We start from the raw sequence: 23,012 nt of genomic DNA, 5'->3' as shown, positions 1-23,012 counted from the left end.
TAAGAAAAGAGGAGAGGGACAAGAACAAAACCTAGGAAATACCGGCAATTAAGTGGTATGTAGAAGAAGGGAGATCATGAAAAGTGCTAAATAAGTGAGGTAGAAGAGAGGGTTACCACAGAAGTGGAGGGCCAAGAGATAAAGGAAGGAAGAGGGATGACCAACAGTGTTAAAAGCTTTAATGGAGAAATGTACAGAGTTCCTATTTGAAACAATGGGAATATTTTGGTAATGGACGGTGGTGATGATAGCATAACATTGTGAATGTAATTAACAGCACTGAGATATATATTTCTGAATATGGTTAAAAGGGGAAATATTAGGTTGTCTATATGGTAATAGAATAAAAAAAATAAAAAAAAAATCCATGAAACTGCACTACACAAACCGTGAACCCTAAGCTAAACCATGGGCTATAAAATTATAAAACTGTGCTTTCATCAATTGTAACAAATGTACCACACCAATGCAAGGTATTAATAATAGGATAGGTGTATGGAAATTCTGTATTTTATGCATGATTGTTCTGTAAACCCACAATTTCTCTAACAAAAAAAAAACTGGAAAAAAAAAAAAGATTTAGGGGCATGAAGCAGAAAGAGAAAAGAATACTTGTCACTAAACTTGTCAAATAAAGAAATCCCTGGTAACCTCTTCAAGAGTGGTTTCAGTACAGCTAACGGAGATAGAAGGTGGTCACAAAATGAGTTGTTATTTTAAGAAGTTTGTTAATGAACAAAAGGAGACTGGGTAGACACAGTCATTCCCTCTCCTTCCCTCAAGCAGACATAACCACAAAACAAATCAGAGGCATAAGAACTGATATTATTTTCCTATTTCAAAGAAATCTAGTTAGTAAACCAGCTTTGACATTGTGTATCCACATAACAATGGGCCTGTGAGATACTACATGAAGAAAGAGTATGATGGTCAAATTTTGAGAAGTGTGGTGAGTTACAGCTCCCTCTTGAATTATCTCGTTAAACGCCCTGAGAAATTCTGTAACACTTGATAAATCAGATTTAACCTCAAAGTGTCTCCAAACTTCTGTGACCAGCTAACTTTTTCACGTAAAGCTTATTCTTTTGAGAATAATGTTGTCAAGGAACAGCAGCAAGCCACAGAACATAGTTATGGAAATGATTATTTAAGTAGTTTCGGTGTTTATTAACAGTGATGCCTATCCCCCGTAAGCTTAGATATGTCCCTCTTTTACCCTGAGGGGAAATTCAGGACAGATATACCCTATCTTTTCTATGAGGGCCCTTAATGTGCTTCAAGTCCAAGATTATTAAATCACCTTCCACCTTCTCTAGCCTGAAGACTTCCAACTTTGAGATGACCAGGTACTTCCAATTTTGGACTCTTTAACCATCAATATACTTTCCTTTTGTGCTACAGTCCTCCACATGTCTATTTACTTGACTCTCATAGAACAGATGGCTTTGGAGGAAGGGGAGTGTGCCGGTTTGAATGTATTATGTCCCCCAGAAAAAGCTATATTCTTTGACGCAATTTTGTGGGGCAGACATAATAGTGGGGATTAAGTTGGAATGTTTGGATTAGGTTGTTTGCATGGAGATGCGCCCCACCCAACTGTAGATGATAATTGATGGGATATTTCCATGGAGGCGTGGCCCCACCCATTCAGGGTGTGCCTTGATCAGTGGAGCCATATAAACGAGCTGACTCAAAGAGAAGGAACTGAGTTCAGCTGTGAGTAACGTTTTGAAGAGGAGCAAGCTTGCTAGAGAGGAACGTCCTAGGAAAAAGCCGTTTTGAAACCAGAACTTTGGAGCAGACGCCAGCCACGTGCCTTCCCAGCTAACAAAGGTTTTCTGGACGCCATTGGCCATCCTCCAGTGAAGGTACCCAATTGCTGATGTGTTACCTTGGAAACTTCATGGCCTTAAGACTGTAACTGTGTAGCCAAATAAACCCCCTTTTTATAAAAGCCAATCCATCTCTGGTGTTTTGCATTCCACAGCATTAGCAAACTAGAACAGATTTTGGTACCAGAGAAGTGGCGTGCTTTTGCTGCTGTGTTTGTAAATACCAAACATGTTGGAGTGGCTTTTTAAATGGATAAGGGGAAGATTCTGGAAGAATTGGGAGGAGCTTGATAGAAAAGGCCAAAACTGCTTTAAAGAGACTGTTTATGGAAATATGGACTCTAAAGATACTTCTGATGAGGACTTAAGCAGAAATGATGAATGTGTTGTTGCAAACTGGAAGAAAGGTGATCCTTGTTTTAAAGTGGCAGAGAATTTGGCAAAATTGAGTCCTGGTGTCAGATGGAAGGAAGAATTTGAAAGTGACAACCTGGAATACTTAGCTGAGGAGATCTCCAGACTACATGTGGAGGATGTAGCCTGGCTTCTTCTCGCAGCTTATAGTAAAATGCGAGCAGAGAGAGATAAACTTAGAACTGAACTCTTGGGTTCAAAGAAACCAGAAGCTGATGGCTTGGAAAATTACAAGCTTCCAGGGGGTGGAATTCCAGAAGCTACAGCCCAATGTGAGGATGTAACCAAACATGGAACCCAGCCGCCATTTCAGTACAAGCCAAGATTGGAGATGGAATTATCCAGAAAGGATTTGTGGAAACTCCTATTGTCTGATGGCTTTGACCCCTGCATGCCTCATGCAAAGCCAACAGAATTTTTGCGAGTACAGACAGAGCTGCTACCAGTCGGGACTGGAGGAGAAAGACAAGGAACAAATTGAAGGAAAAGTTTCTTCAAAGACAGAGCCATGGAGGTTGAGGTCTGAAGTCAAGAGGCCTTGGGCTGGGAGAGTGGAGCAGCCCACACGCATGGAAAGGGTGAGTTTGCCCTGGAAGTCGAGGGTGGGCCTTCCACCTCGATGCTCTGGAAGAGTTTTGCCACCTCAGGTCCCAAAGAGGGTGGAGCACATTCCCAGGGAATTGGGGAGAGCCTGGCTGCCACCACACTGTTCTGAAGGGGTTGAGCATGTGCCCCAGAGATGGAAGGGAATCCGGGAGCTGCCCCAATGTTTGAGGGGGGTGGGGCCGAGAAGGTGGTCTCCCCAGTGTGTGGATATGTTGGAGCACTTACCTAAGTGTTTGGAGAGGAAAGGGCTGCTGCAAAGGCCCTTAGGAAGGGTTAGGCTCCTGCTCTCTCAAGCCCCAAGGATGCAATGTTATTCTGTTAATGACTCTCAGACTTTGAAACCTAATGGAGTTTGTCCTGCAGGTTTTAGGAACTGTTTTGGTCCTGTTAACCCTGTTTTCCTTACTCTTTCTCCTTATGGTAATGGGAATGTTTATCCTGTGAATGTCCCTCCTTTGTATATTGGAAGCATATAACTTGTTCTAAGTCCACAGATCCAAAGCTAAAGGAAAATTAGGCCTTAGGACTGACCACGCCTATATTTGATTTTGATGGGATCTTGTACTTAACTATTGTTACTGAAATGATTTAAGTTTCTGTGGTATTGTGGGATGAACGTATTTTGTATTTGGAAAGAATATGTTTTTCTGGGGTACAGGGGGTGGAATGTGCCAGTTTGAATGTATTATGTCCCCCAGAAAAAGCCATATTCTTTGATGCAATCTTGTGGGGCAGACATAATAGTGTGGGGATTAAGTTGGAACGTTTGGATTAGGTTGTTTGCATGGAGATGTACCCCACCCAACTGTAGATGATAACTGATGGGATATTTCCATGGAGGAGTGGCCCCACCCATTCAGGGTGGGCTTTGATCAGTGGAGCCATATAAACGAGCTGACTCAAGAGAAGGAACTGAGTTCAGCTGTGAGTAACGTTTTGAAGAGGAGCAAGCTTGCTAGAGAGGAACGTCCTGGGAGAAAGCCATTTTGAAACCAGAACTTTGGAGCAGACGCCAGCCACATGCCTTCCCAGCTAACAGAGGTTTTCCGGATGCCATTGGCCATCCTCCAGTGAAGGTACCCGATTGCTGATGTGTTACCTTGGACACTTTATGGCCTTAAGACTGTAACTGTGTAGCCAAATAAACCCCCTTTTTATAAAAGCCAATCCATTTCTGGTGTTTTGCATTCCGCAGCATTAGCAAACTAGAACAGGGAGCTTACCATCCAGCCAGAAGGGCAGGAACATTCTCCAGTGACGTGATGGCACACTCCTCCATTTTGGCAGGGGCATCTCTGCTCGCACTGCGGACCATGTTTGCCAGGGGGACACAGATCCTCACAGCTGAGGAATGAATGTGTAACAAAGGACACCATTATTCACTCAACCACACAACCCTCAGGTTTACAGACCCACAGATCACGATATGCTCAGCCCTAAAATAAGCAAGCCTTCTCTGTTCAATAATTCATTTAATTGGCATCAGAGCATGCATCATATTGTCCAGAAGGGTCTTTGAGGGGTCACCTGGTCTTTCCCTTTGTTTTGGGGTATTTTCTAATGAAACCATTTCCATTTGAGGAGAATCTGCCCTATTTGAGATCAGCAAGGAGGAAAAATGGCTGCACACTCTGTGGTGACAGGAACATTCCATGCAACTCTTCTAAATCCCATGTGCTACAGTTTAAGCTTACTTTTGTTTGTGTGTTTGTTCTAACCTCAAAGGAGACTTAAACATTTGCACATCCTTCCCTTTGCGCCCAGATTCTTCATAATCAATTTTCGGCCCTCTTGTCTTCAGACCAAAGAGTATCCGTTCTTTTAACCCACCCTATATTGTATGAACCTTCTTCTCTAAGCCTTTAATTGTCTTCTTTGGTCTCCTGCAAAATCGCTCCAAGTTTCCCACAGCCCTATTCAATTGTGGCCTTGATAAAATCCCATAAAAGCAATATTAACAATTAAACAGTTTTAGACAACCATCCATTTTTCTGAAAATCAGGACTTTCAGGCTAATGCATTTTTTTTCTTTTGCTCTACTTTACAGATGTTAACACTGTTGGTGGGAGGTATTTACCTAATCAGCTGCATTTTTTTAGTTCCGTGATTTACAAGTGCAATTTTCTCAGTAAGGCAACAATACTTTTTCTATCTCTTTCTGGTAAATTCTGCCTCCTTTTTAGTCTACTTGCTATTGTAGAACAGAAGAATACTCTTCCCACAAAATAAAGTATTGGAGGTTAACTAGTTACTTCAATGTCCATCAGAAAGAATGAAACTATCTGTGTGCACACATCATATACACATGTTGTACATATACTTTTATATATACAAAGCCACCTAAGTATCCATGAGCATTAAATAACCCAGTTAACTTTTTGTCAGGTGCTATCTCTAGCATCTTCCTCCTTATTCTTTCCTAAGGCACTGAACCCACCCAACTTCATTCAGCTAATTAGTTGGCATGCAAAGCAGAATAACATGGACCATTAACAGTCAACAGTGTAAAATGAATGCAATTGCAGTAGAATCAAAGAAGAACCTCAAATTGCCCCAACAACTCCAGATATCACAATCCACCACAATATCCTGACCCTCTCTAACTTTGCCCCGACAAAGGGAAAGCATGGAGGCTGGCCCTCAGCCCCGGCTGCCTCTGATCTTTCAAGGCTTAAACAGCAGGAACACCTAGTCTTCATCACAACTGATCCTCATGTGTGGGCTCCACCAGGAACTCTTCAAGCAATAGAATCAGAGGCATGAGGAGCAGGGTGGCAGCGGCAGCAGGAACGGAGGGGATGGGCTGGCTCTGCCCAGCACTCAGCAGCATGCCACTTACAAGGCTCCAGTGTATCCTGGTGGGCAGCGGCACCCTCCTGTGACATGGTCGCAGGTGGCTCCATTCTGGCACTGGCATCTCTGGTGACAGTCATTACCGTAGGTGCCCTGCTCACAGCGTCCCTCGCAGCGCCAGCCCCGGAAGCCTGCAGCACAGTGGCAAGCCCCTGTGATGGGGTTGCACAGAGCCCCATTTTTGCACTGGCATCGGCTGCTGCAATGGGGTCCCCAGTGATCACCGTCGCAGGCTGAGTTTGGGGAAAGAAACAGTGGAGGGCATCAGGGTACGGATATGGGTTAACAGCAAACCCTTCAGAATCGCCTTAGTCTCTCCTTGGATATATTGGCTTCACGACCCCTTCCTTAGCTGGACACCGGGGCCCCACCACCAAGCCATGTCAGTGGGTCACAAACCAGCTGCTCAACACTAACTGGGCCGCTTCCTATTACCCCATTGTTTAAGCATCAGTAAATTCCCAACCCCTTGCCTTTACTCAACCTTTTCCCTGCACCCAGAGTGTTGAGTTTGAACTGCTAGAATAATGAGCTGGGGAGGGTGTGAGGGTTGCTTGGGAGAGGCAGCTGGCTAGGCAGGTGGGAATGGCCTGTCACACAGGGAGTGTGCATTGCATCCTGTGAACAAAGGATTGGCAGGACAGAATTTTAAACAAGGAGGGACAGTACAGATTTCTTTCCCAGTAAGGTCACCTGGCTACACCTGGACAAAAGGGCAGCAAGAAGCTGAGAGTGCGAGGCAGGGAAACCAAGCAGGAAGCAGGGAGAGAGTTCAGATCAATGAAGGGGCTTGAACCAAGGCAGTGATGAAGTGAATACGAAGTGAGGACCCAGAGACAGAACTACAGAGGAATGGACTACCCTGCCACAGCTCTGGGTCAGAGTACTCAGAAGGAAACTGCTTTTAAGATATCAATGAAAATACGTGCTATTGGGAGCCAATCACGAGAGGCTGGAAAAAACTAACTAGAATGTTTAAATACACTGTGGTAGTTTGAAACTGTATGTGCCCCAGAAAAGTACGTTCTTAAAGTTAATCCATTCCTGTGGGTGTGGACCTATCATAAATAGGATCTTTTGGTGAGGCTACTTAACTGAAGGTATGACCCACTTCATTCAGGGTTGGTCTTAATCCTTTTACTGGAGTCCTTTTTAAGAGAATGAAATTCAGACAAAGAAAGAGAAAGTCACAGCAGCAAGAAGCTGAAAGCAATGAAACCCGGAAGAAAAGGGAGACCAACAGATACCACTATGTGCCTTGCCATGTGACAGAGAAGCCCAGGATTGCTGGCAGCCAGTCTTCAGGAAGAAAGCATCGCCTTGATGATACCTTGATTTGGACATTTTCACGGCCACAAAATGGTGCCCTTGTAAACTAATAAGTTCCCATTGTTAAAAGCCAACACATTTTATGGTATCTGCTTTGAACAGCTTAACACACTAAAACATACACTGACCTCCTGAAAAAATGAGACATACCTGAATCTGAAAATAGACAGCAAACAAAAAGATAGTAGGCACACAAAACCAGAAAAGACAAAGCCAGCAAAAGGCATTGGAAAGATGGATTTAAAAGCACAGTTTTAAAGAAAAGAAAGAGCAGTTTGCAACATAAAAATCAGTGAATAGTAAAGAGGCAGTGGGGAAGGAAAAAAAAGCAATTCTAAACATTCTAAAAATTATAAAGAGTAATGATAAGTAAAAACTATTCTTAATAAGTATTGCTTAGCCAGCAGTGTATTTATTTATTAATTAGATGTAAAAATCACTAGGGAAGTTTGCACCCTGCCTAGAGCTCTTAGGATAAATTGCTTTTATGATTTTAAAAACCAATTTCATTTTTAAAAAATGCTGTAACTTCAACAAATTTGGTATAAACTACTATATTTTAAAACTCTAGGTACACAACAAACAGCTTACAACTGCAGGATCCATCTTCTAATATTAGCATCTACCTTTGATTTCATAAGATCAAAAGGTTTAAGATGAATAATTCCTTTTTTAATCAGTATGGCTTTGGTCTCATTAGTACTTTAATAAACATACTTTAACACAATTAAAAACAATGAGAGAATTATTGAATCTAAAGCAAATCAAGAAAGCAATTACCTAAGGACTCACAATCTTCTTTCACAAAATAAGATTAACGTCTAATTATTATTCATGAGTTGTTTCTTTTATTGCCTATGTACATGGACAAATAATTTTTTCAATTGCAACTCTTTTAATCTGAGATCTATTTTTAAAAAAATTACATCATCTATTCTTTCAAATCCTCTCAACCATCCCAGGTAAAGAAGAATCTATCCAGTTGTTAAGGTAAAGTAAAATGTACAATCCTTTATAACTTATTTCCTGGTTTATCATTCCTCAAGAATAAAGAAAATCTTCTTTCCATGGAAACCAAATCCATTGCCTTGTAATTAGATCCTTTACTCTCAGAGTGCAGACAATCCAGTTCATCACTATTCTCTATATTATAAATGATCTTATTCCTGAAACGTTAATGCATCCTCAACCCTGCTCTTTTCTAGACTAAATATTACAACCCGAATACTTTTAATTTATTTTCAAGAAGTTTACTGAAGTTTCATTCATCTGATTCTCTGAACCTTCTCCGAACTTTCCATCCTCTCTCAACTTTTGGGAGCCTCATATATTCAATTAAATATCTGTCTTCCGTTTACGTGCAATGAAGGATTATTTGATTGATACACAATAGCAATTTTAGCTAATTAAATTATTTTGATAAAGCCATCAAGGTCATGTCAAGGGGATTAAAAAATCACAATGGGTTATGTAGAGTTATTCTTCCCTACAGTGATAAGAGTGGGCTCCTAGCACATATGTTTCGCCAAACATGTTTTAAGAAAGTGGTAGAAGTAGAGGTTTGATAGGAACAGAATTGGTCTCTCCTTCCCAAATCATTTCCACCTCTCATTCAGCTTCTTTGTCAGCAGAGCAGCCAGGCAGAGACCAGCTCTATTTTCTTGAGGCTGGGGGGGGGGGCGGGGTGAGACACACAAAACCTTCAAGATACCTCCTCTTGGTAGAAACTAGTTTATAGCAGAAATTGATAACTATCAGCATAGAAAGGGTTTCAGGCTTTTAAAGAAATATCATCCCGACATGGTTAATTTCCTGGCTATATGTAAGCACTGTGGCATGCTTTGAAGTGACAGCTTCCTCCCTGGGCTGTGTTTTCCTAAAAGGCCACTGATACATGGACCTCACAATGTGAATACTGTGTATCAACATGGGCTATGCTGGAAAAAAAAGATCCACATACAGAAGTTTACAGACAAATAGGCAGGAAGTGGACCAAGCAGGACACAGAAGCCTGGGTTGAATTCAGGCATTTCTGTGACTTCTTTTCCTTCTTTCATTTGTCATATTTAACTACTTCAATGCATTTGTTTTTACATGAATCCCAGTGAGTGACACAGTTTTCACCATACAAAAGCCAGCTTTCTTCCCTGATTACTGCAAATATAAGGGTATGACGACTTGGTTGAGAAAAGGGGCCAAACTTGTTCTTTATGACTGCTGCAGAGCTTGACCAATTATCCTGAATTCAAGTGTTGAACTCAAATCATCTGATATCTTTTATTTAATACCTCATTCTAACCTCCAGGGGCAAGTGTTTCATACCTCAAGAGAAAGGGACTGGTTGGCTACTCACATTGACAGCTTAGAAAAAAGTATAATTAACATGGAAATAGCTTGAGTCGCCTAATAGGGAAAAAAGGTAAATGAACAAAATTTTGTTTCAGATTAAACTGAAAAGAATATCAATGCTAGGGAGCAAGTGATGTCTCATTTGCAGCTTCTGGTTTCAGTTCTTATTGCGCTAACAGTTGGAATGGGCTATCAGATGCAATCTTCTCGGATTAATGCAGATATTTCAGGAGACAGCTTAATGATGTTCTCAGACAGGCCCAGACAGCTTGCTTTAATAAGCTCCCATATTATGTCAGAAATAAGAATTTTAATCTACTCTGTAATATCAGAAGAATTATACAATCTATGCGCCAACCCTTGGTGCATGATACAATGAAAACTAATAGAACCTTAGATGCTCCCAAGCCAGTGCACTCACCCTGTAGCTAAAAGTTCCAATGATTCCAGTAAGCACAGGCTACTTTCATGGGCTGGGTACTTTAATTAGTCAGACTAATATCTTCTAAGTACCTACCATGTTCTAGACATGGTGCTAGATCTGGAGTTAAGTGGAGAGCAAGAGGGAGGGCTCTTGCCTCTAGAAGTTTACAGTTTAATAGCAGAGTCATCAAGTTAACAGGCAATAAAACACTGCGTGATAAGTAGTAAGGTAAGAATAAGGACTGAGTAAAATGGAAAATATGGCAATGACATCTGACCAGTGCCGGCACTTGGGAAAGCCTTCCCAGCTAAATTGATGTCTAAGTTGAAACTTAAAGGCAGAGTGTGCCATATTTAGGTAAAGGGTAGAGGATTTATACATAGGAAGATGGGATGTGGGAGAGAAGAGTTTGCAGGAGGTATTACATCCAGAAAGAATGGAACATGCAATAGCCAAAAGGCTTTTAAGTAGTAAACATTCCATGAATGCCTTCTCGGACTTCTTGGGTTTCTATGCAGCCTGGCCATTTTCAGCTTTCTTAGAAAAGAAATACGTAGAGAAATAAGGAGAGATGGAGAGACATTAGACATGTCCTCTCCCTGCTCAGTCCTCTCCAGTCTTACAAACTCAACCCAGAAATCTCTGTCTTCCATGTACATTTTTCAGACCCAATCTGACGTGCTTTCTGAAAATGGCATTATCTATTGCCTCTGTCATTCACATTGCACTTAGACCACAATTTTTATGTTTGCCTTGTTTTGTATCTTCCAAGCAAAATTGAATTTCATAGATTTTAAGACACGTTCACCTCTTTCTTGACCTTCGTTGTTGTCAATGGAAGGCTACCATTCCGTGCTACCACACTGTGACAGTCACCTGGGTGATAATGATGGCTGAAAGCATCATGATTTCAGGGACGCTAAGCTGTGACAATCTGCACTTTAGTCATGAGGTCGGGTGTAACGATACTTTGAGTGATGATGACAACCTCTGCCTTTACATAGAAGCCATATACTAATGGTAGAGTAGCTTACCATGAATTTTTAGGGATTAGTCTGGCAATGTGTATATCAAAAACCTTTTACTTGAAATCCCTCTTTTAGGGATTCTTCCAAAATAAATAAACACAAATGTGTGTAAAGAAAATAAAATACAGCTATTATAGCTAACACATTAATCATACAATGTGACTGCAGGCACTGTTCTAAGCACTTTAGGCAGATAACTTTCACAGTGATCGTATAAGAAGTTACTATTATTATCCCTATTTTATAGATGAAGAAACTGAGACACAGGTGATGACTTGCTCAAGGTAGTAGGTAATAAGGGTGAAGCACAGATCTACAGACTCTCCAGCACTGTTTACAATAACTAAAAAAAACGAAAACAATCTGATTTTCCAATAATAGGGAACAGCTGAAAATTATTTTGGTGTACTCATAAAATGGATTACTATGTATCAATTAAAAATGATAATGTAAAAGAATATTTAATGAACTGGAAAGATGTTTGCAATATTATGACTGTAAAAAATAGGTTAAAAAGGAGTGTGCATCATATGATCCCACTTTAGCAATATGTTAGAATGAACCAGGTGAAACTGTCATCTATTCATGCCACCTATCAGCAATTGCATATTTTTGCACCTAATATCCGGAGGAGGAGGAGAACGTTAAGCACAAGAAAGACATAGAGACAGACAGACATTGAAAGGCTCTACAGTAAAATGGCATAAGTGGTATCTTTGGGTCTTGAGACTATGCATGTAAGTTTTCTTTTTTTCTTTTGGTTTAACTAAATTTTCTACAATAAATGTGTATCCCTTTGGCAATAAGAGAAAAGCAAGCAATAGGCTAATTTTTTAAAAATGGTTCTATCTGCTGAGCAGTTACATTGTGCCAGGTTCTATACTCCATGCCTTATACACCTCTTTCCAATCTCACAACAATTATACCAAGGTGGGTATAATTATCATGCATAGCACACATATGTAGGATTAGAATCCTTAGGTAAAATGTCCCCAAACACCCAACTGGTAAGTGATGGCATCAGTATTCAAACCCCAAACTGTCTGGAAACAAAGTTCTGAGAACTTTTCCCCAGGTCACTATGTTTCTTAAGTACTAAAAATCTATATTTTGTTTAGATATAATATCCCACAACTATGTTTTAATGTAAGACAATCAGTTAAGGCAAAGCATTTGCACAGAGCAGTACATGATGAGACCTTATGCCGAGTAAGCTTTTGGGGTTAGCCAATTGTCACTGGCAATATTTAGAGGCACTCAGAATAGGAAATTTCCTGAGTAGTGAGAACATAGGACATTTCTCTAAGGGAAAACAAGTGAAGGAGATGGTCAGACCTAGAGAACTACTATAAGCTGAAGATTATCCTGTGGAAACTAAACCACTAGAAAACGTGCTGTGAAAATAGCCTTGACGTCATCAACTTCAGGAGTTCACCAACCCAAGCCCATGTAGTACCTGGCAAGTGGTCATCACTCAAAATGTATTTGGTGAATGAAGGAAAGTGAATGTGAATGGACAGTGCTATAATCAAGTTTCACAAGCAGAGAAACCAGTAAAGCCATCATAAGAATGCTAGGTACACTCTTCTCTTAAGGCACCTCAAATCCTAAGTCCAATTTACCATGCTGGTGATGTTTTGGTGTTTTGGAACTGTATGTACCCCAGAAAATGATGTTTTTAAAGCTAATCCATTCCTGTGGGTGTAAACCTATTGTAAGTAGGTCTTCATGAGGTTACTTCAGTTACGGTGTGGCTCAGGGTGGGTCTTAATCATCTTACTGGAGTCCTTTATAAACAGGATAAATAGAGAGAGAGAAAGAGAAAGCCACAGAAGCAAGAAGCCGAAAAGCAAGGAAACCTGGAAGAGAAGGGAGAGACCAGCAGATGCTGCCATGTGCCTTGCCACGTGGCAGAGGACTCCAGGGTTGCCAGCAGCTGGTCTTCAGGAAGAAAGCATTGTCTTGATGATGCCTTGGTATGGATATTTTCACAGCTTCAAAACTGTAAGCTTGTAAGCTAATAAATTCCCATTGTTAAAAGCCAACCCATTTCATAGTATATTGCTTTCAGCAGCTTAGCAAACACGCGCCAAGGACGGGGCAAAAGAGAAGGGGTACTAAGATATAGTGAGTTTCTAACATGTACCAGGCATTATTAGGGACTTTATGCAAGCTACTTTATTTAAATCTCGTAACTCAATAAGATAGGTGCACTGATTCCAATATTCCATGTGTTAAAAATCGACTCAGGTGGTAATTTGCACAGTTATATAGCATGTAAGTGGCAAAGTGAGGGTTCAAACCCAAACCGATCAATGCCTCCAAAGTTACGCTCTTCCCCCTCACCAGGCTGGTGGTCCCAAAGGCGTGAGGCTCCTTGGTCACAGCACCTGATCTCAGTGCAGATTAACTGCTTCTTCCTGTTTTCAACGGGGAACATTCTAGAACAAAAACCTTGCAGCTGTTAATCTGAGAAATACTTGTTTGCCTAAAACAACTGTTCCCAGGCTTCAAAGTCACAGACTCATCAGAATAGTTTTGATAAGGAATATCGCAACATGTACACAGTCACTTATATATTAGCAAAAACAAGGCATTCTGAAAAGTCTTTGAACAAATGGAGATAGTCTTGTAAATCTCTAGTCTTCCTGCAGACACACAGGACAAGGAAAAGAGCACAGTGAGAGAAAACAGAAATGCCAAATGGAAAGGTACTCTGGAGAAAAGAACAAGGGCACATTAACACATTGTCTCATCCAAATGACTCCTTTAGGCGGAAAAAAAAAGGAAAGAATGAAATCATTTGATCTTAGAGAAGGAAGTGTTTACTACCAAGGGCACTTGTCATAAAATTCATCAGTCAGTAGCTGGCTCAAGGTATAACCATTTAGCATTAGACAGACCTGAGTCCCAAACAGGTTGCGGCCACTTACTATCTGTGGAAACTTGGGCAAGTCCCTTTGCTATCTTCAATTTTCTCCTTTGTAAATTGGGCATGGTGAAGCAAACCAATTTTACAAAAAGCACTTGTTGTTATGTGTAACACAGCACAGCCCTAGTAGTAGAAGAAATACTATCCCATGGTTTGCAAATTGGAACATTCTATACAAAGAAAAAGAATACCGTAGAAAAACATCCTCCAGCTATATGTGAAGCTGGAATAACATGCATGAGGTTGGTTTGTATTATTTGTTTGTCTTGAATGAATCATTCATGCTAGAAAGGACAACTTGGTTCTCACAATGTGAATTTCAAAAATAAATTGCCCAATGACTCTAAAAAGTTAGAAACAAGCCCTGGCATCACACCTTTGAGCTATTTTTATAAAGCCAATTGGAAAAAGCTCAGGCCTGCAATGAAACACAGCATTACCTTGCATTCTATTCTTAGTTGCCAATTAAAAGTGAATTTAGCAGTTTTACACTTGCTGAAGATTGTATGTCCAGAGATGTAGCACTCACCTGTGGTGCCAGGAACTGCAAAAGGAGAAATTCAAAAGCAATCACATGAACTTTCTCCCTTGGCACAAAAAAATAGATGGTCACAAATAAAATCTAGAGAAACCTGTCAAATTAGTAGGCACTAAATAATCCCATTGGCTTGATTTGTCTTAAACTTATCTATGCTCACGACTCACCAACCAAGATCACAGAAACAGCCTTGAAACACATTTTGCAATATACAATACTTCTTTAAAGTGACTGGTTCTGGATTATAGAGAACAACAGATATGCACAGTTCTTTGTACTTAATGTAGGCCTAAACAAACCCTAGATGAATTGAGATCAGTTTTGTTTTTGTTTGTTTGCTTGCTTGCTTTTGTTTTTGTCTTGGTGTAATACTTTGGGGATCTTAGCGGTTTAACTGTATTCTAACCTTGTATTCTACAAGGTTCAAGAAACTTGGGGATATATCAAACACGTACTGTGGAATAACATATTGAATACTGGAATTCAAGTATATCATGGGGAAAGTGATGTCACCTTATAATATTTAACTAACCTCATCAGGGTTCCTGTTTGAAGTAACTAAGACTGTAAGGGTACTTAACATACAAATGTCAAGTACCTATTAGGATACATCAAAGTCAGCTAAAGTGAATTGAAAAAATATTTTTACATGGAGTTTTGCCTAAATGGTTTCCATTGACTTTAAACATTGGCAAATTCGTGTCTATGAGACAAATCAGTGGGGGAGGGGGATAGTCAACCCTTTATATTCTAACACATATGCAAAGCACAAACAAGTCACTTTCAAGACAATATCTCTGCAGAATGAGTGTTTTTTTAGAAGTAGGGAGACCAAAATGATTTTCTCTTGTCTCAAACGATAAAAAAACACGGTTCTTCTTGAAACATACACTCTTTCTTCTTAAGCCTTGGGTTCCCCCAGGGTCTTTTATGTCTCTGTGATTTCATTCCTTGTGCTTCAGGCTAACAAGGCTGTAGTGTGTCATTCCCTTTGTTAATGTAGAAGAAAAGATTCTCATTCAAAACATCAAGCACTTCAGAAATAAAACAACTTTGTAAAGCTTCTCCATTCATGAAGAAGAACAATAAAAATGTATTTTCCAGATCCTCTGAAAGCACTAAAACCCCATGTCCTTCACATGTCAAAAACCCCTCTGGAGAGCTGGCAGAGGGCCAGCAGTGGCACGGACACCAACCCAGTGCTGTTCCCCTTAATTTTATTCAGTGGCTGAGAGAGTCTTCATTCTTCTTTAAAAAGTATTTGTTAAATGAATTTTCAAAACATGAACTGTTATTTTATAAATTCAGTGTATGATTATCTCAAAATATGACCCAGAAAAAAGTGTGAAATGCTTATTCTTTATTGTGTCTAAATACCTGTGTTGATGTGTCTCTAAGAGCATATCAATGACCCTATTCATGGTTCAGGAAAATCTCAAGGATATACATTATGGGCTGGGATTAAATAAGGTATTTGGTGGGGGGGAATTAAATTTATTCACCAAACTCAGAAAAATATAACAACTTCAAGAGCTGTTACAAGAGGTCGTGCTTTATAAAGTGTTGTCGTATTTTCATTCTTTTACTTATACATTCTATCACTAAAAAATTATTAAGCATCTTCTACAGCTACCAAGTTCTATTTATTAAGCACTTCTTACTTGCTACTAACCGAGACATGTTCTATAGCCAAGATTTTTTAATCTCATGGAAGAGAGAGGGCCACAATGAGACTGATCACAAAAGATTGTGCCAAGAGTTACAGTGCACAGCAGCACAGAATGCTCTAGGAGCACAGAAAACCTTTGCTGCCCTCCCTTTGGGTGGAAGAGAGAATGGAAGAGCAGAGAAGTCTTCCCAGAGGAGGTGGGGTATTCGGTGAGTATTGAAGAGTAAGTACCCAGGACCACCATTAGCAAACACTGTCACCTTTAGACGAGGGAGGCTGAACAGCAAAGGCCTTAAATGATTTGCCTAAAATCTCACAGTAAGAAAACCAGGCCCAGATCCTGAATGCTACCAGGATGGCCTGAAAAACTTAACATAGTTTTTTGATGGGGAAAAAAAGTTTAAAATTACGGGAGACTGCAAATAATACTAAAAAAGGCCCATGTACAAACACCCTAGAATTAGCTGTTGTAAACATTGCATCATACTTGATTTATCCTTTGATGCAAGAAATAAAACATTGTGAATAAAATCGAAGTCCCCTTTGTTCACTTTGTGCCTAGTTCCCATTAGGTAACCACTGTTGTGATTTCAATGTGTATCCTTCCAGTCCATGTGTGTGTGTGTGTGTTTTCACTCAATATTATGAGATTGAGATCTATTAATATTGATACATCTACTATATAGTGGAATGCTCTATAGCAGTTTATAGGAATGAATAGATTCATTCCAACAGATTTATCTACTCCAACTTATTGAACTACTCCAATATTCGTGACCATTTATGTTGCTCCCAAGTTTTCACTGTTACAAAGATGCAAAGAATATATCCCTTAGTAAATATATACAAATGTTTCTCAAAGATACATAGTCAATTATACAGAGGTAGAAATAAAATTGCTATATCACATGGAGTACACATGTAAAAAGTCTACCCTAGAAACAGCCAAACTGATCTCAACAGTTGCTCTGCCAGTTTTCCCTCAGGAAGTAGTATATAGAAGCTTCCTTTCTATATCTTATCTTTTGCTAGTCTGATAGTGAGAAATTATATCTTGTTCCTTTATTATGCTCTTTCCTGGTTATTACTAAAAATATAAGAATATTCTCATGTTTATTGGTCATCAGGTTTCCTTGGCTCTAAATTACCCCATTATATCCTCTGCCTATTCTAAAATGAATTGTCTCTTTTTTTCTTGATTTTTGGGTGTTCTTTACATATTCTATACACTAATCATTTGTGTGTTCTATATGTTGCAAAAATCTTTTCCCAGTCTCATCCTTCTCTTAACTTTGCCCATGGTATCTTCTGTCTTAAAGAAGTCTTCAACTTTGATATGATATAAATACTCTTAGAACTAATTTACAGCACAGATAAATCTGGTTAATGTAATACTAATCTTATGATACAAGGTTCTTTTTTTTAATGGTTGGTTTTCTTTAACGTATGAACAAAAAATTCCCAGTTATATACTAATATAAGTACCAATCAATTCCATTAAAATTTAAGCTGTCTTTGAAAATTAATTCTACTAATTTTAGCAACATTATTGAATGGTAAAATCATTAGGTTTTCACAGAATTTTAAGATGATACCATCTCTTCATAGTCTGAGTGCTAGGCTTTTGTGACTTTTACTATTTCCCCTATTGAAATAGCCTTTAGAAGTAAAATAATATTATAGTATTATTGCTTTCTCTCCTTTGTTAGTTTTATACATCATCAAACATGTTTAATTTGCTCCAGGCTCCAGGCATAAATATTTGAACTCTTTCAAATCAACTGTGCTGTCAATGAATTAAAAGATACTTTTAATTTAAAAATTTTGACACATTCCAAAACAACGAGCTATCAGATATAGCCATGAGAGATACTGGATTATCAGATAAAACAGAGCATTGTATTTCAGCCAGTTAACGACATAACCCCATGAGACAAGACATGGTGTCTCTACCAAAATCAGGTGTTAGCCAAGACTACAGAGGAGGGTAGTCTTGGCTGAGTCTACTAACACATATTATTATTGCCCTCTAAGCAGAGCAGCCAGAAAGCACATTACAGCAGTCAGAAAATGGTTCTTATATATTTATATGAAAGAAATTAAAAAGATTTATGAGCTAATACTTGTTTCCCACATGAACATTTTTTTTAAACTGAGCCAAATTATTTCCTGCAATTTAGTTGATAGAAGGGAAGTCCAAAAAGGTTAATGAAATACTACTCATTGCAGTGTGATTGGAAATAATTTGTATTCTGAATTTCATTGCCCGATTTTTCTCCGCTCATATTGCATTTTGATACAAATTAACAACTAAATTCTATATTGTCATACAAAATTTCCACCTTGAGAAGTAATATGCAAAAGTTTCGATGTTAAGCCTTCTCCATTCAAATAAGGGCTGGCTTTTTAACAACTTTCCTAGTCATAAGCTACCGTTTCAGAAGTCATATTCCCGTAGTAGCAATAACCCTGAGTTTTAAACCACAATGCTTTTCTCTCTTAGATGAGGGGAGCTCCCAGATCCAAAATTTTCTCAAAGTTCATGGAAACTGCATTTAGGACATCTTGTCTGGCTTCTATGATTTCATTACAGCTGCCGTTTTATGGGCAAGAAATCTTCTGCTAATCATCAAAGATGAATGAGCCTACATAGCACATAGCCAAGGTGAATCCTGAAGCCCCAGGAGTCTGAGGTATCTTAAGGCCACTGAAGAAAAGATTTCAAGCCATGCCCTTTCTTTAGAAGACCTTTGGCCATTCCCTCCTTGACTTCTCAGGATGCTTGGCATATATATTTGTGTACACACTTCAACTCCTCTATTAGATTGGAAGCACCCTGAAAGGAGAGGCAGAGTTTTGCTCATATCTCATATCCCATTTTTATATCCATAATAGCTTCTGGTGTGTTTATGTCTCCATTACTTCCTTGCACAGTATTTATTGAGCATCTGCTGTGTGCCCAGTACTGTACTAGACATTAGGAAACAGCAGTGAATAAAACAGACAAAATCCATATTTTCATGGAGCTTACATCCTGAAAGGAAAGACAGACAATAAACAAGTAAACAAATTGGACATTTCCAGGGACTGCTATAAAAAAGTTAAAAAGGAGATGCAATAGAGAGTAATGGGGGATTATATATAGAGGACAGAAACAGCTTCTCTATGGTGATGACACTTAAGCTGAGATCTAGTTGACATGAAGAAACCAGCCATGTAAAGATTAGAGAGAAAGGTATTCCAGGCAGAGGAAATATCAAGTACAAAGGCAGGAATGAAACCAGTGTGTTCAAGGAAAGGAAGGCAGAGGCTGAGTAGAGCCATAACCAATGGTGGTGGGATGAGAAGTGTCCGGGGAGATACGGAGGAACAGATCATACAGGACTTGGTGGATCACAGTGAGGGCTCTGTAGTTTATACTAACTATAATGACAAACACTGGAGAGTTTTCAGATCTTTTTCAAAGATCACTCTGGTCTCAACAGAGAACTGGCTCTAGTGGGGCAAGAGTAAACACAGGGAGATTGGAAAGGACACTATTGAAGTTGCCAGTTAAGAGAGGATTGTGGCTTGGATCCGAGTGGCAGCCATGGAGACAGTGAGAGAGGTTGGATTTGGATATATTTTGACATTAATAATTGGATGTGAAGGGGTATTGCACAAAGTAAAAAAAATAAAAATAAAAAATAAATCAATAAATAATGTGGAGTGGAATTAAATAACATGACAGCCTAGCTTTGTCTTTATAGCCACTGCATATAAGCTGACTAGCATGAATAATATAAACATTTATAGTATTCTCACTGTGCCAGAAGCAATATAAACCAGACGTGATTTCATCTGATAAGGATATCCACGGTCAAAAGTTGCAAATAATGCTGAAAACTGTACCAGGGCTTCTGTCTGGGGAAACTCCTGGTAAGTAGTTCTGCATAAAGAAGAGACTCCTGCTACTGAAGGGAGTGGCTGCGGGATGAGAAGGAATCACTGCCCTATCCTTTGCCCAGTCAAAAGACAAGACTTTGTGCAAGGAAGTCTGGTAGAAGCTATGCTTGTCACACAAGGAATTACAAGCAAGTGCCATTCACTGAGTGCTTCAGGTAAGGTGCTGAACACTTCACACGTGTTGTAGCCTCTAATCCTCAAAGCACATGGAGCAGATACTCTTATCCTTATTTTACGCTTGAGGAAACTGAGGCATGGGCACAGCACAGAAAAGAGAGCAGCTAGGATGATGACAACTCAATTCCCATAGAAGGAAGGTTGGTAGTGGTGATGGTGGCTCTCTGCCCCTCCAGCAAGTGGCTGAGAACAACCTTCAGAAAGGGAAAATCGGCAGCTTGTTTGTGACCTCTTACCAGTATGTTTAGATGGTCCATCAATGCAACTGCCTTTGGGCAGTTCCGAGCTCAATCCTTCCTGCCTATCTGTCAGCAATGACCTGCCGCACACTCCAGTGAACCCAAATGATCTACTCTTACTCTTGTTCCTCCATCATCCTGATTTCTAAAGTAATTCTGACGGCGCAATGGATATGTTAAGGGCTCACTGTGAGGCCTGGGCTCTGAGTGGCTTCTCTCCTCAAACAAAATCGATCTGTCTATTGTGTCCAGTCAATAAACCTTTATGTCAGACTTTGCTGGGGAATATGTCTGCTTTCTGTGCTTACTATTTCTGGCTCGTAATAGCCTTCTAATGGATTCCCCCACTCAAATATCCTGCAGGCAAAGTCTTATTACTTACTCCATGCTGCACAGTGCACCTGCTTTATATAAAAGGTTATCAGGGTTCCTTACATTGTATCTGATAATATTTGAGTTAGTCTTGCCTCCCAGGTTCATTTTAACTACTTCTGAGTCCATCTGACCTACCATTGGTGGTTAAATAAAACCATTGTTTGGATTTTCTAGACCAAACTAATTTCCAGTTTAGCCTCTATTTGGTACTAATGACAAAAGCAAAGTGCCTAGGGAACAAGCATCTAAAAACTATTTGCTGGCTGCTGTCTCATTTAGAGCTCACCCATTCGTTTTGATGTTCCCTATAACCACAGGAGAAATAAATTTCTCTATGGATATTTAGCAAATTATAAACAGAATTATTTAGGTTAAGAAAACAAATGTGTTACCACTACTCATATAAAAAGCTTGAAAGGTTTCCAATGTAAAGAACTGTCTCAAGAATTGCATATTTGTGCTTATTAAAGTAAATCATACATAGAATCACAGGCTTGAAAGGGACTGTAAATATAATCTGGCCCAACATTCTTTTTTTTTTTTTTTTAATTTGACAATAAACTTTATTTTTTATTCAATTTTATTGAGATATATTCACATACCATACAACCATCCAAAGTGTACAATCAATTGTTCACATTACCATCATATAGTTGTTCATCACCCTGATCTATTTTTTGAACATTTTTCTTGTACCAGAAAAAGTGAAAATAAGAATAAAAAAAAAATTAGAGTAAAAAAACAACACCCAAATTGTACCCCCATCACGGCCCTATTTTTCCTTTAGTTTTTTATCCCCATTTTTCTACTCATCCATCTATACACTGGATAAAGGGGAGTGTGATCCATAAGGTTTTCACAATCACACTGTCACTGCTTGTAAGCTACATTGTTATACATATGTCTTCAAGAGTCCAGACTACTGGGTTGGAGGTTGATAATTTCAGGTATTTGCTTCTAGCTATTCCAACACATTAAAACCTAAAAAGCGTTATCTATATAGTACGTAAGAATGTCCACCAGAGTGATGTCTCAACTCCATTTGGAATCTCTCTGCCACTGAAGCTTATTTCATTTCCTTTCACTTCACCATTTTGGTCAAGAAAATGTTCTCAATCCCATGATGCCGGGTGCAGATTCCTCCCCAGGAGTCATATCCCATGTTGCCAGGGAGATTTATACCCCTGGGTGTCAGCTCCCATGTAGGGAGGAGGGCAGTAATTTCACTGCCAAGTTGGCTTAGCTAGAGAGAGAGGGCCACATCTGAGCAACAAAGAGGTACTCAGGGGGAGACTCTTAGGCACAATTAGAAGCATGGCCCAACATTCTTAATATTACAAATGAGGAAAGTCCAAATTAGTATCATCATGAATTCACCATCTCTAATGCTAGTGTGCTCTCAACATCTCTCAGAAAATGCCTTTTAATTTTGTTTGGTGATGGTGGTCCCTGACTCCTGCTCTGAGGTCCCTCAGTGACGCTAACCCTCATTACTGTTAAAGTTACTGACTCTGAATGAGATGAGAGTCTGGCTTCACCGTTTACTAGACATATAAACTTGGGCAAGTTGCCTAACTCCTTTGTGCCTTATTTCTCCAACTGTAAAATAGGAACAACAATTGTAACCACCTCATAGTCTCTTGTGAGCACTGAATGAGGTAATTCAGGTAAAGCCCTTATAGTGACGCTTAAAACATACCAATGGCTCAATAAATGTCAACTATTACTAGCATCATCATCATCAACATGGCCCAACTTCTGTCACCCTGAGTATCAGCAGATTATCCCACCTCCCAGTTTACCAAGAGAAGAAAGGTCATCAAATATCAACTCCCTCAGGTTTTCCACTCCATTGCCCACTGGTACCCTCATTACCCAATAACTTACCTATGGCCCCCCCACCCCCCCACCCCCAGCCACTCTTTCCTTCCTCATTCTGCCAGGAATGGGAAATTCCTCTTCTTGCTATTCCCTCCATCTATGCCCTGGATCCCATTCCACCTCCAACTGTCTTCCCAGAAGCCTTGTTCCCTCAATGAAGTGATCCCTTCTCTCAGTTGAGTCTCCAGCCTCTCTCTCTCTTCTGGCATCACCCTCTCAGCCTCTAGATAATTTTCATCTTAAAATACGAACAAAGCAAGCAAACAAACAAAAAAAACCATCTCTTGAGCCTATATTTACCTCTTACTAACTCCCTACTTTTTGCTCTTTCTTGATTTTTCAGCTAAGTTTGTGAAAGAGTAATCTATACTTCATTAATTTTTTTCATTACCTGTCACCCCACAGCAATCTACTTTCTGTC

General features: G+C 39.6%; 1 protein-coding gene across 5 annotated transcripts in view; it reads right to left on the bottom strand.

The window, feature by feature from the left end:
* MEGF10 (multiple EGF like domains 10) overlaps nucleotides 1–23,012 on the bottom strand; it is a 174,296-nt gene that overhangs the window by 62,584 nt on the left and 88,700 nt on the right. For all 5 annotated transcript variants that reach the window (XM_037802087.1, XM_037802088.1, XM_037802089.1 and 2 more), the window contains 2 exons: nucleotides 5,692–5,938; nucleotides 4,076–4,196 (listed from right to left, as the gene is read on the bottom strand). In XM_037802087.1, coding sequence (XP_037658015.1) covers nucleotides 4,076–4,196; nucleotides 5,692–5,938 — 368 coding nt within the window. The remainder of the gene's footprint in view (nucleotides 1–4,075; nucleotides 4,197–5,691; nucleotides 5,939–23,012) is intronic.

Source organism: Choloepus didactylus, chromosome 13 (genome assembly GCF_015220235.1).
Source record: "Choloepus didactylus isolate mChoDid1 chromosome 13, mChoDid1.pri, whole genome shotgun sequence".
Taxonomy (NCBI): Eukaryota; Metazoa; Chordata; class Mammalia; order Pilosa; family Megalonychidae; genus Choloepus; species Choloepus didactylus.
Note: the sequence above shows the minus strand (reverse complement) of the source record. Positions and strands in the feature narration are given on the sequence as shown.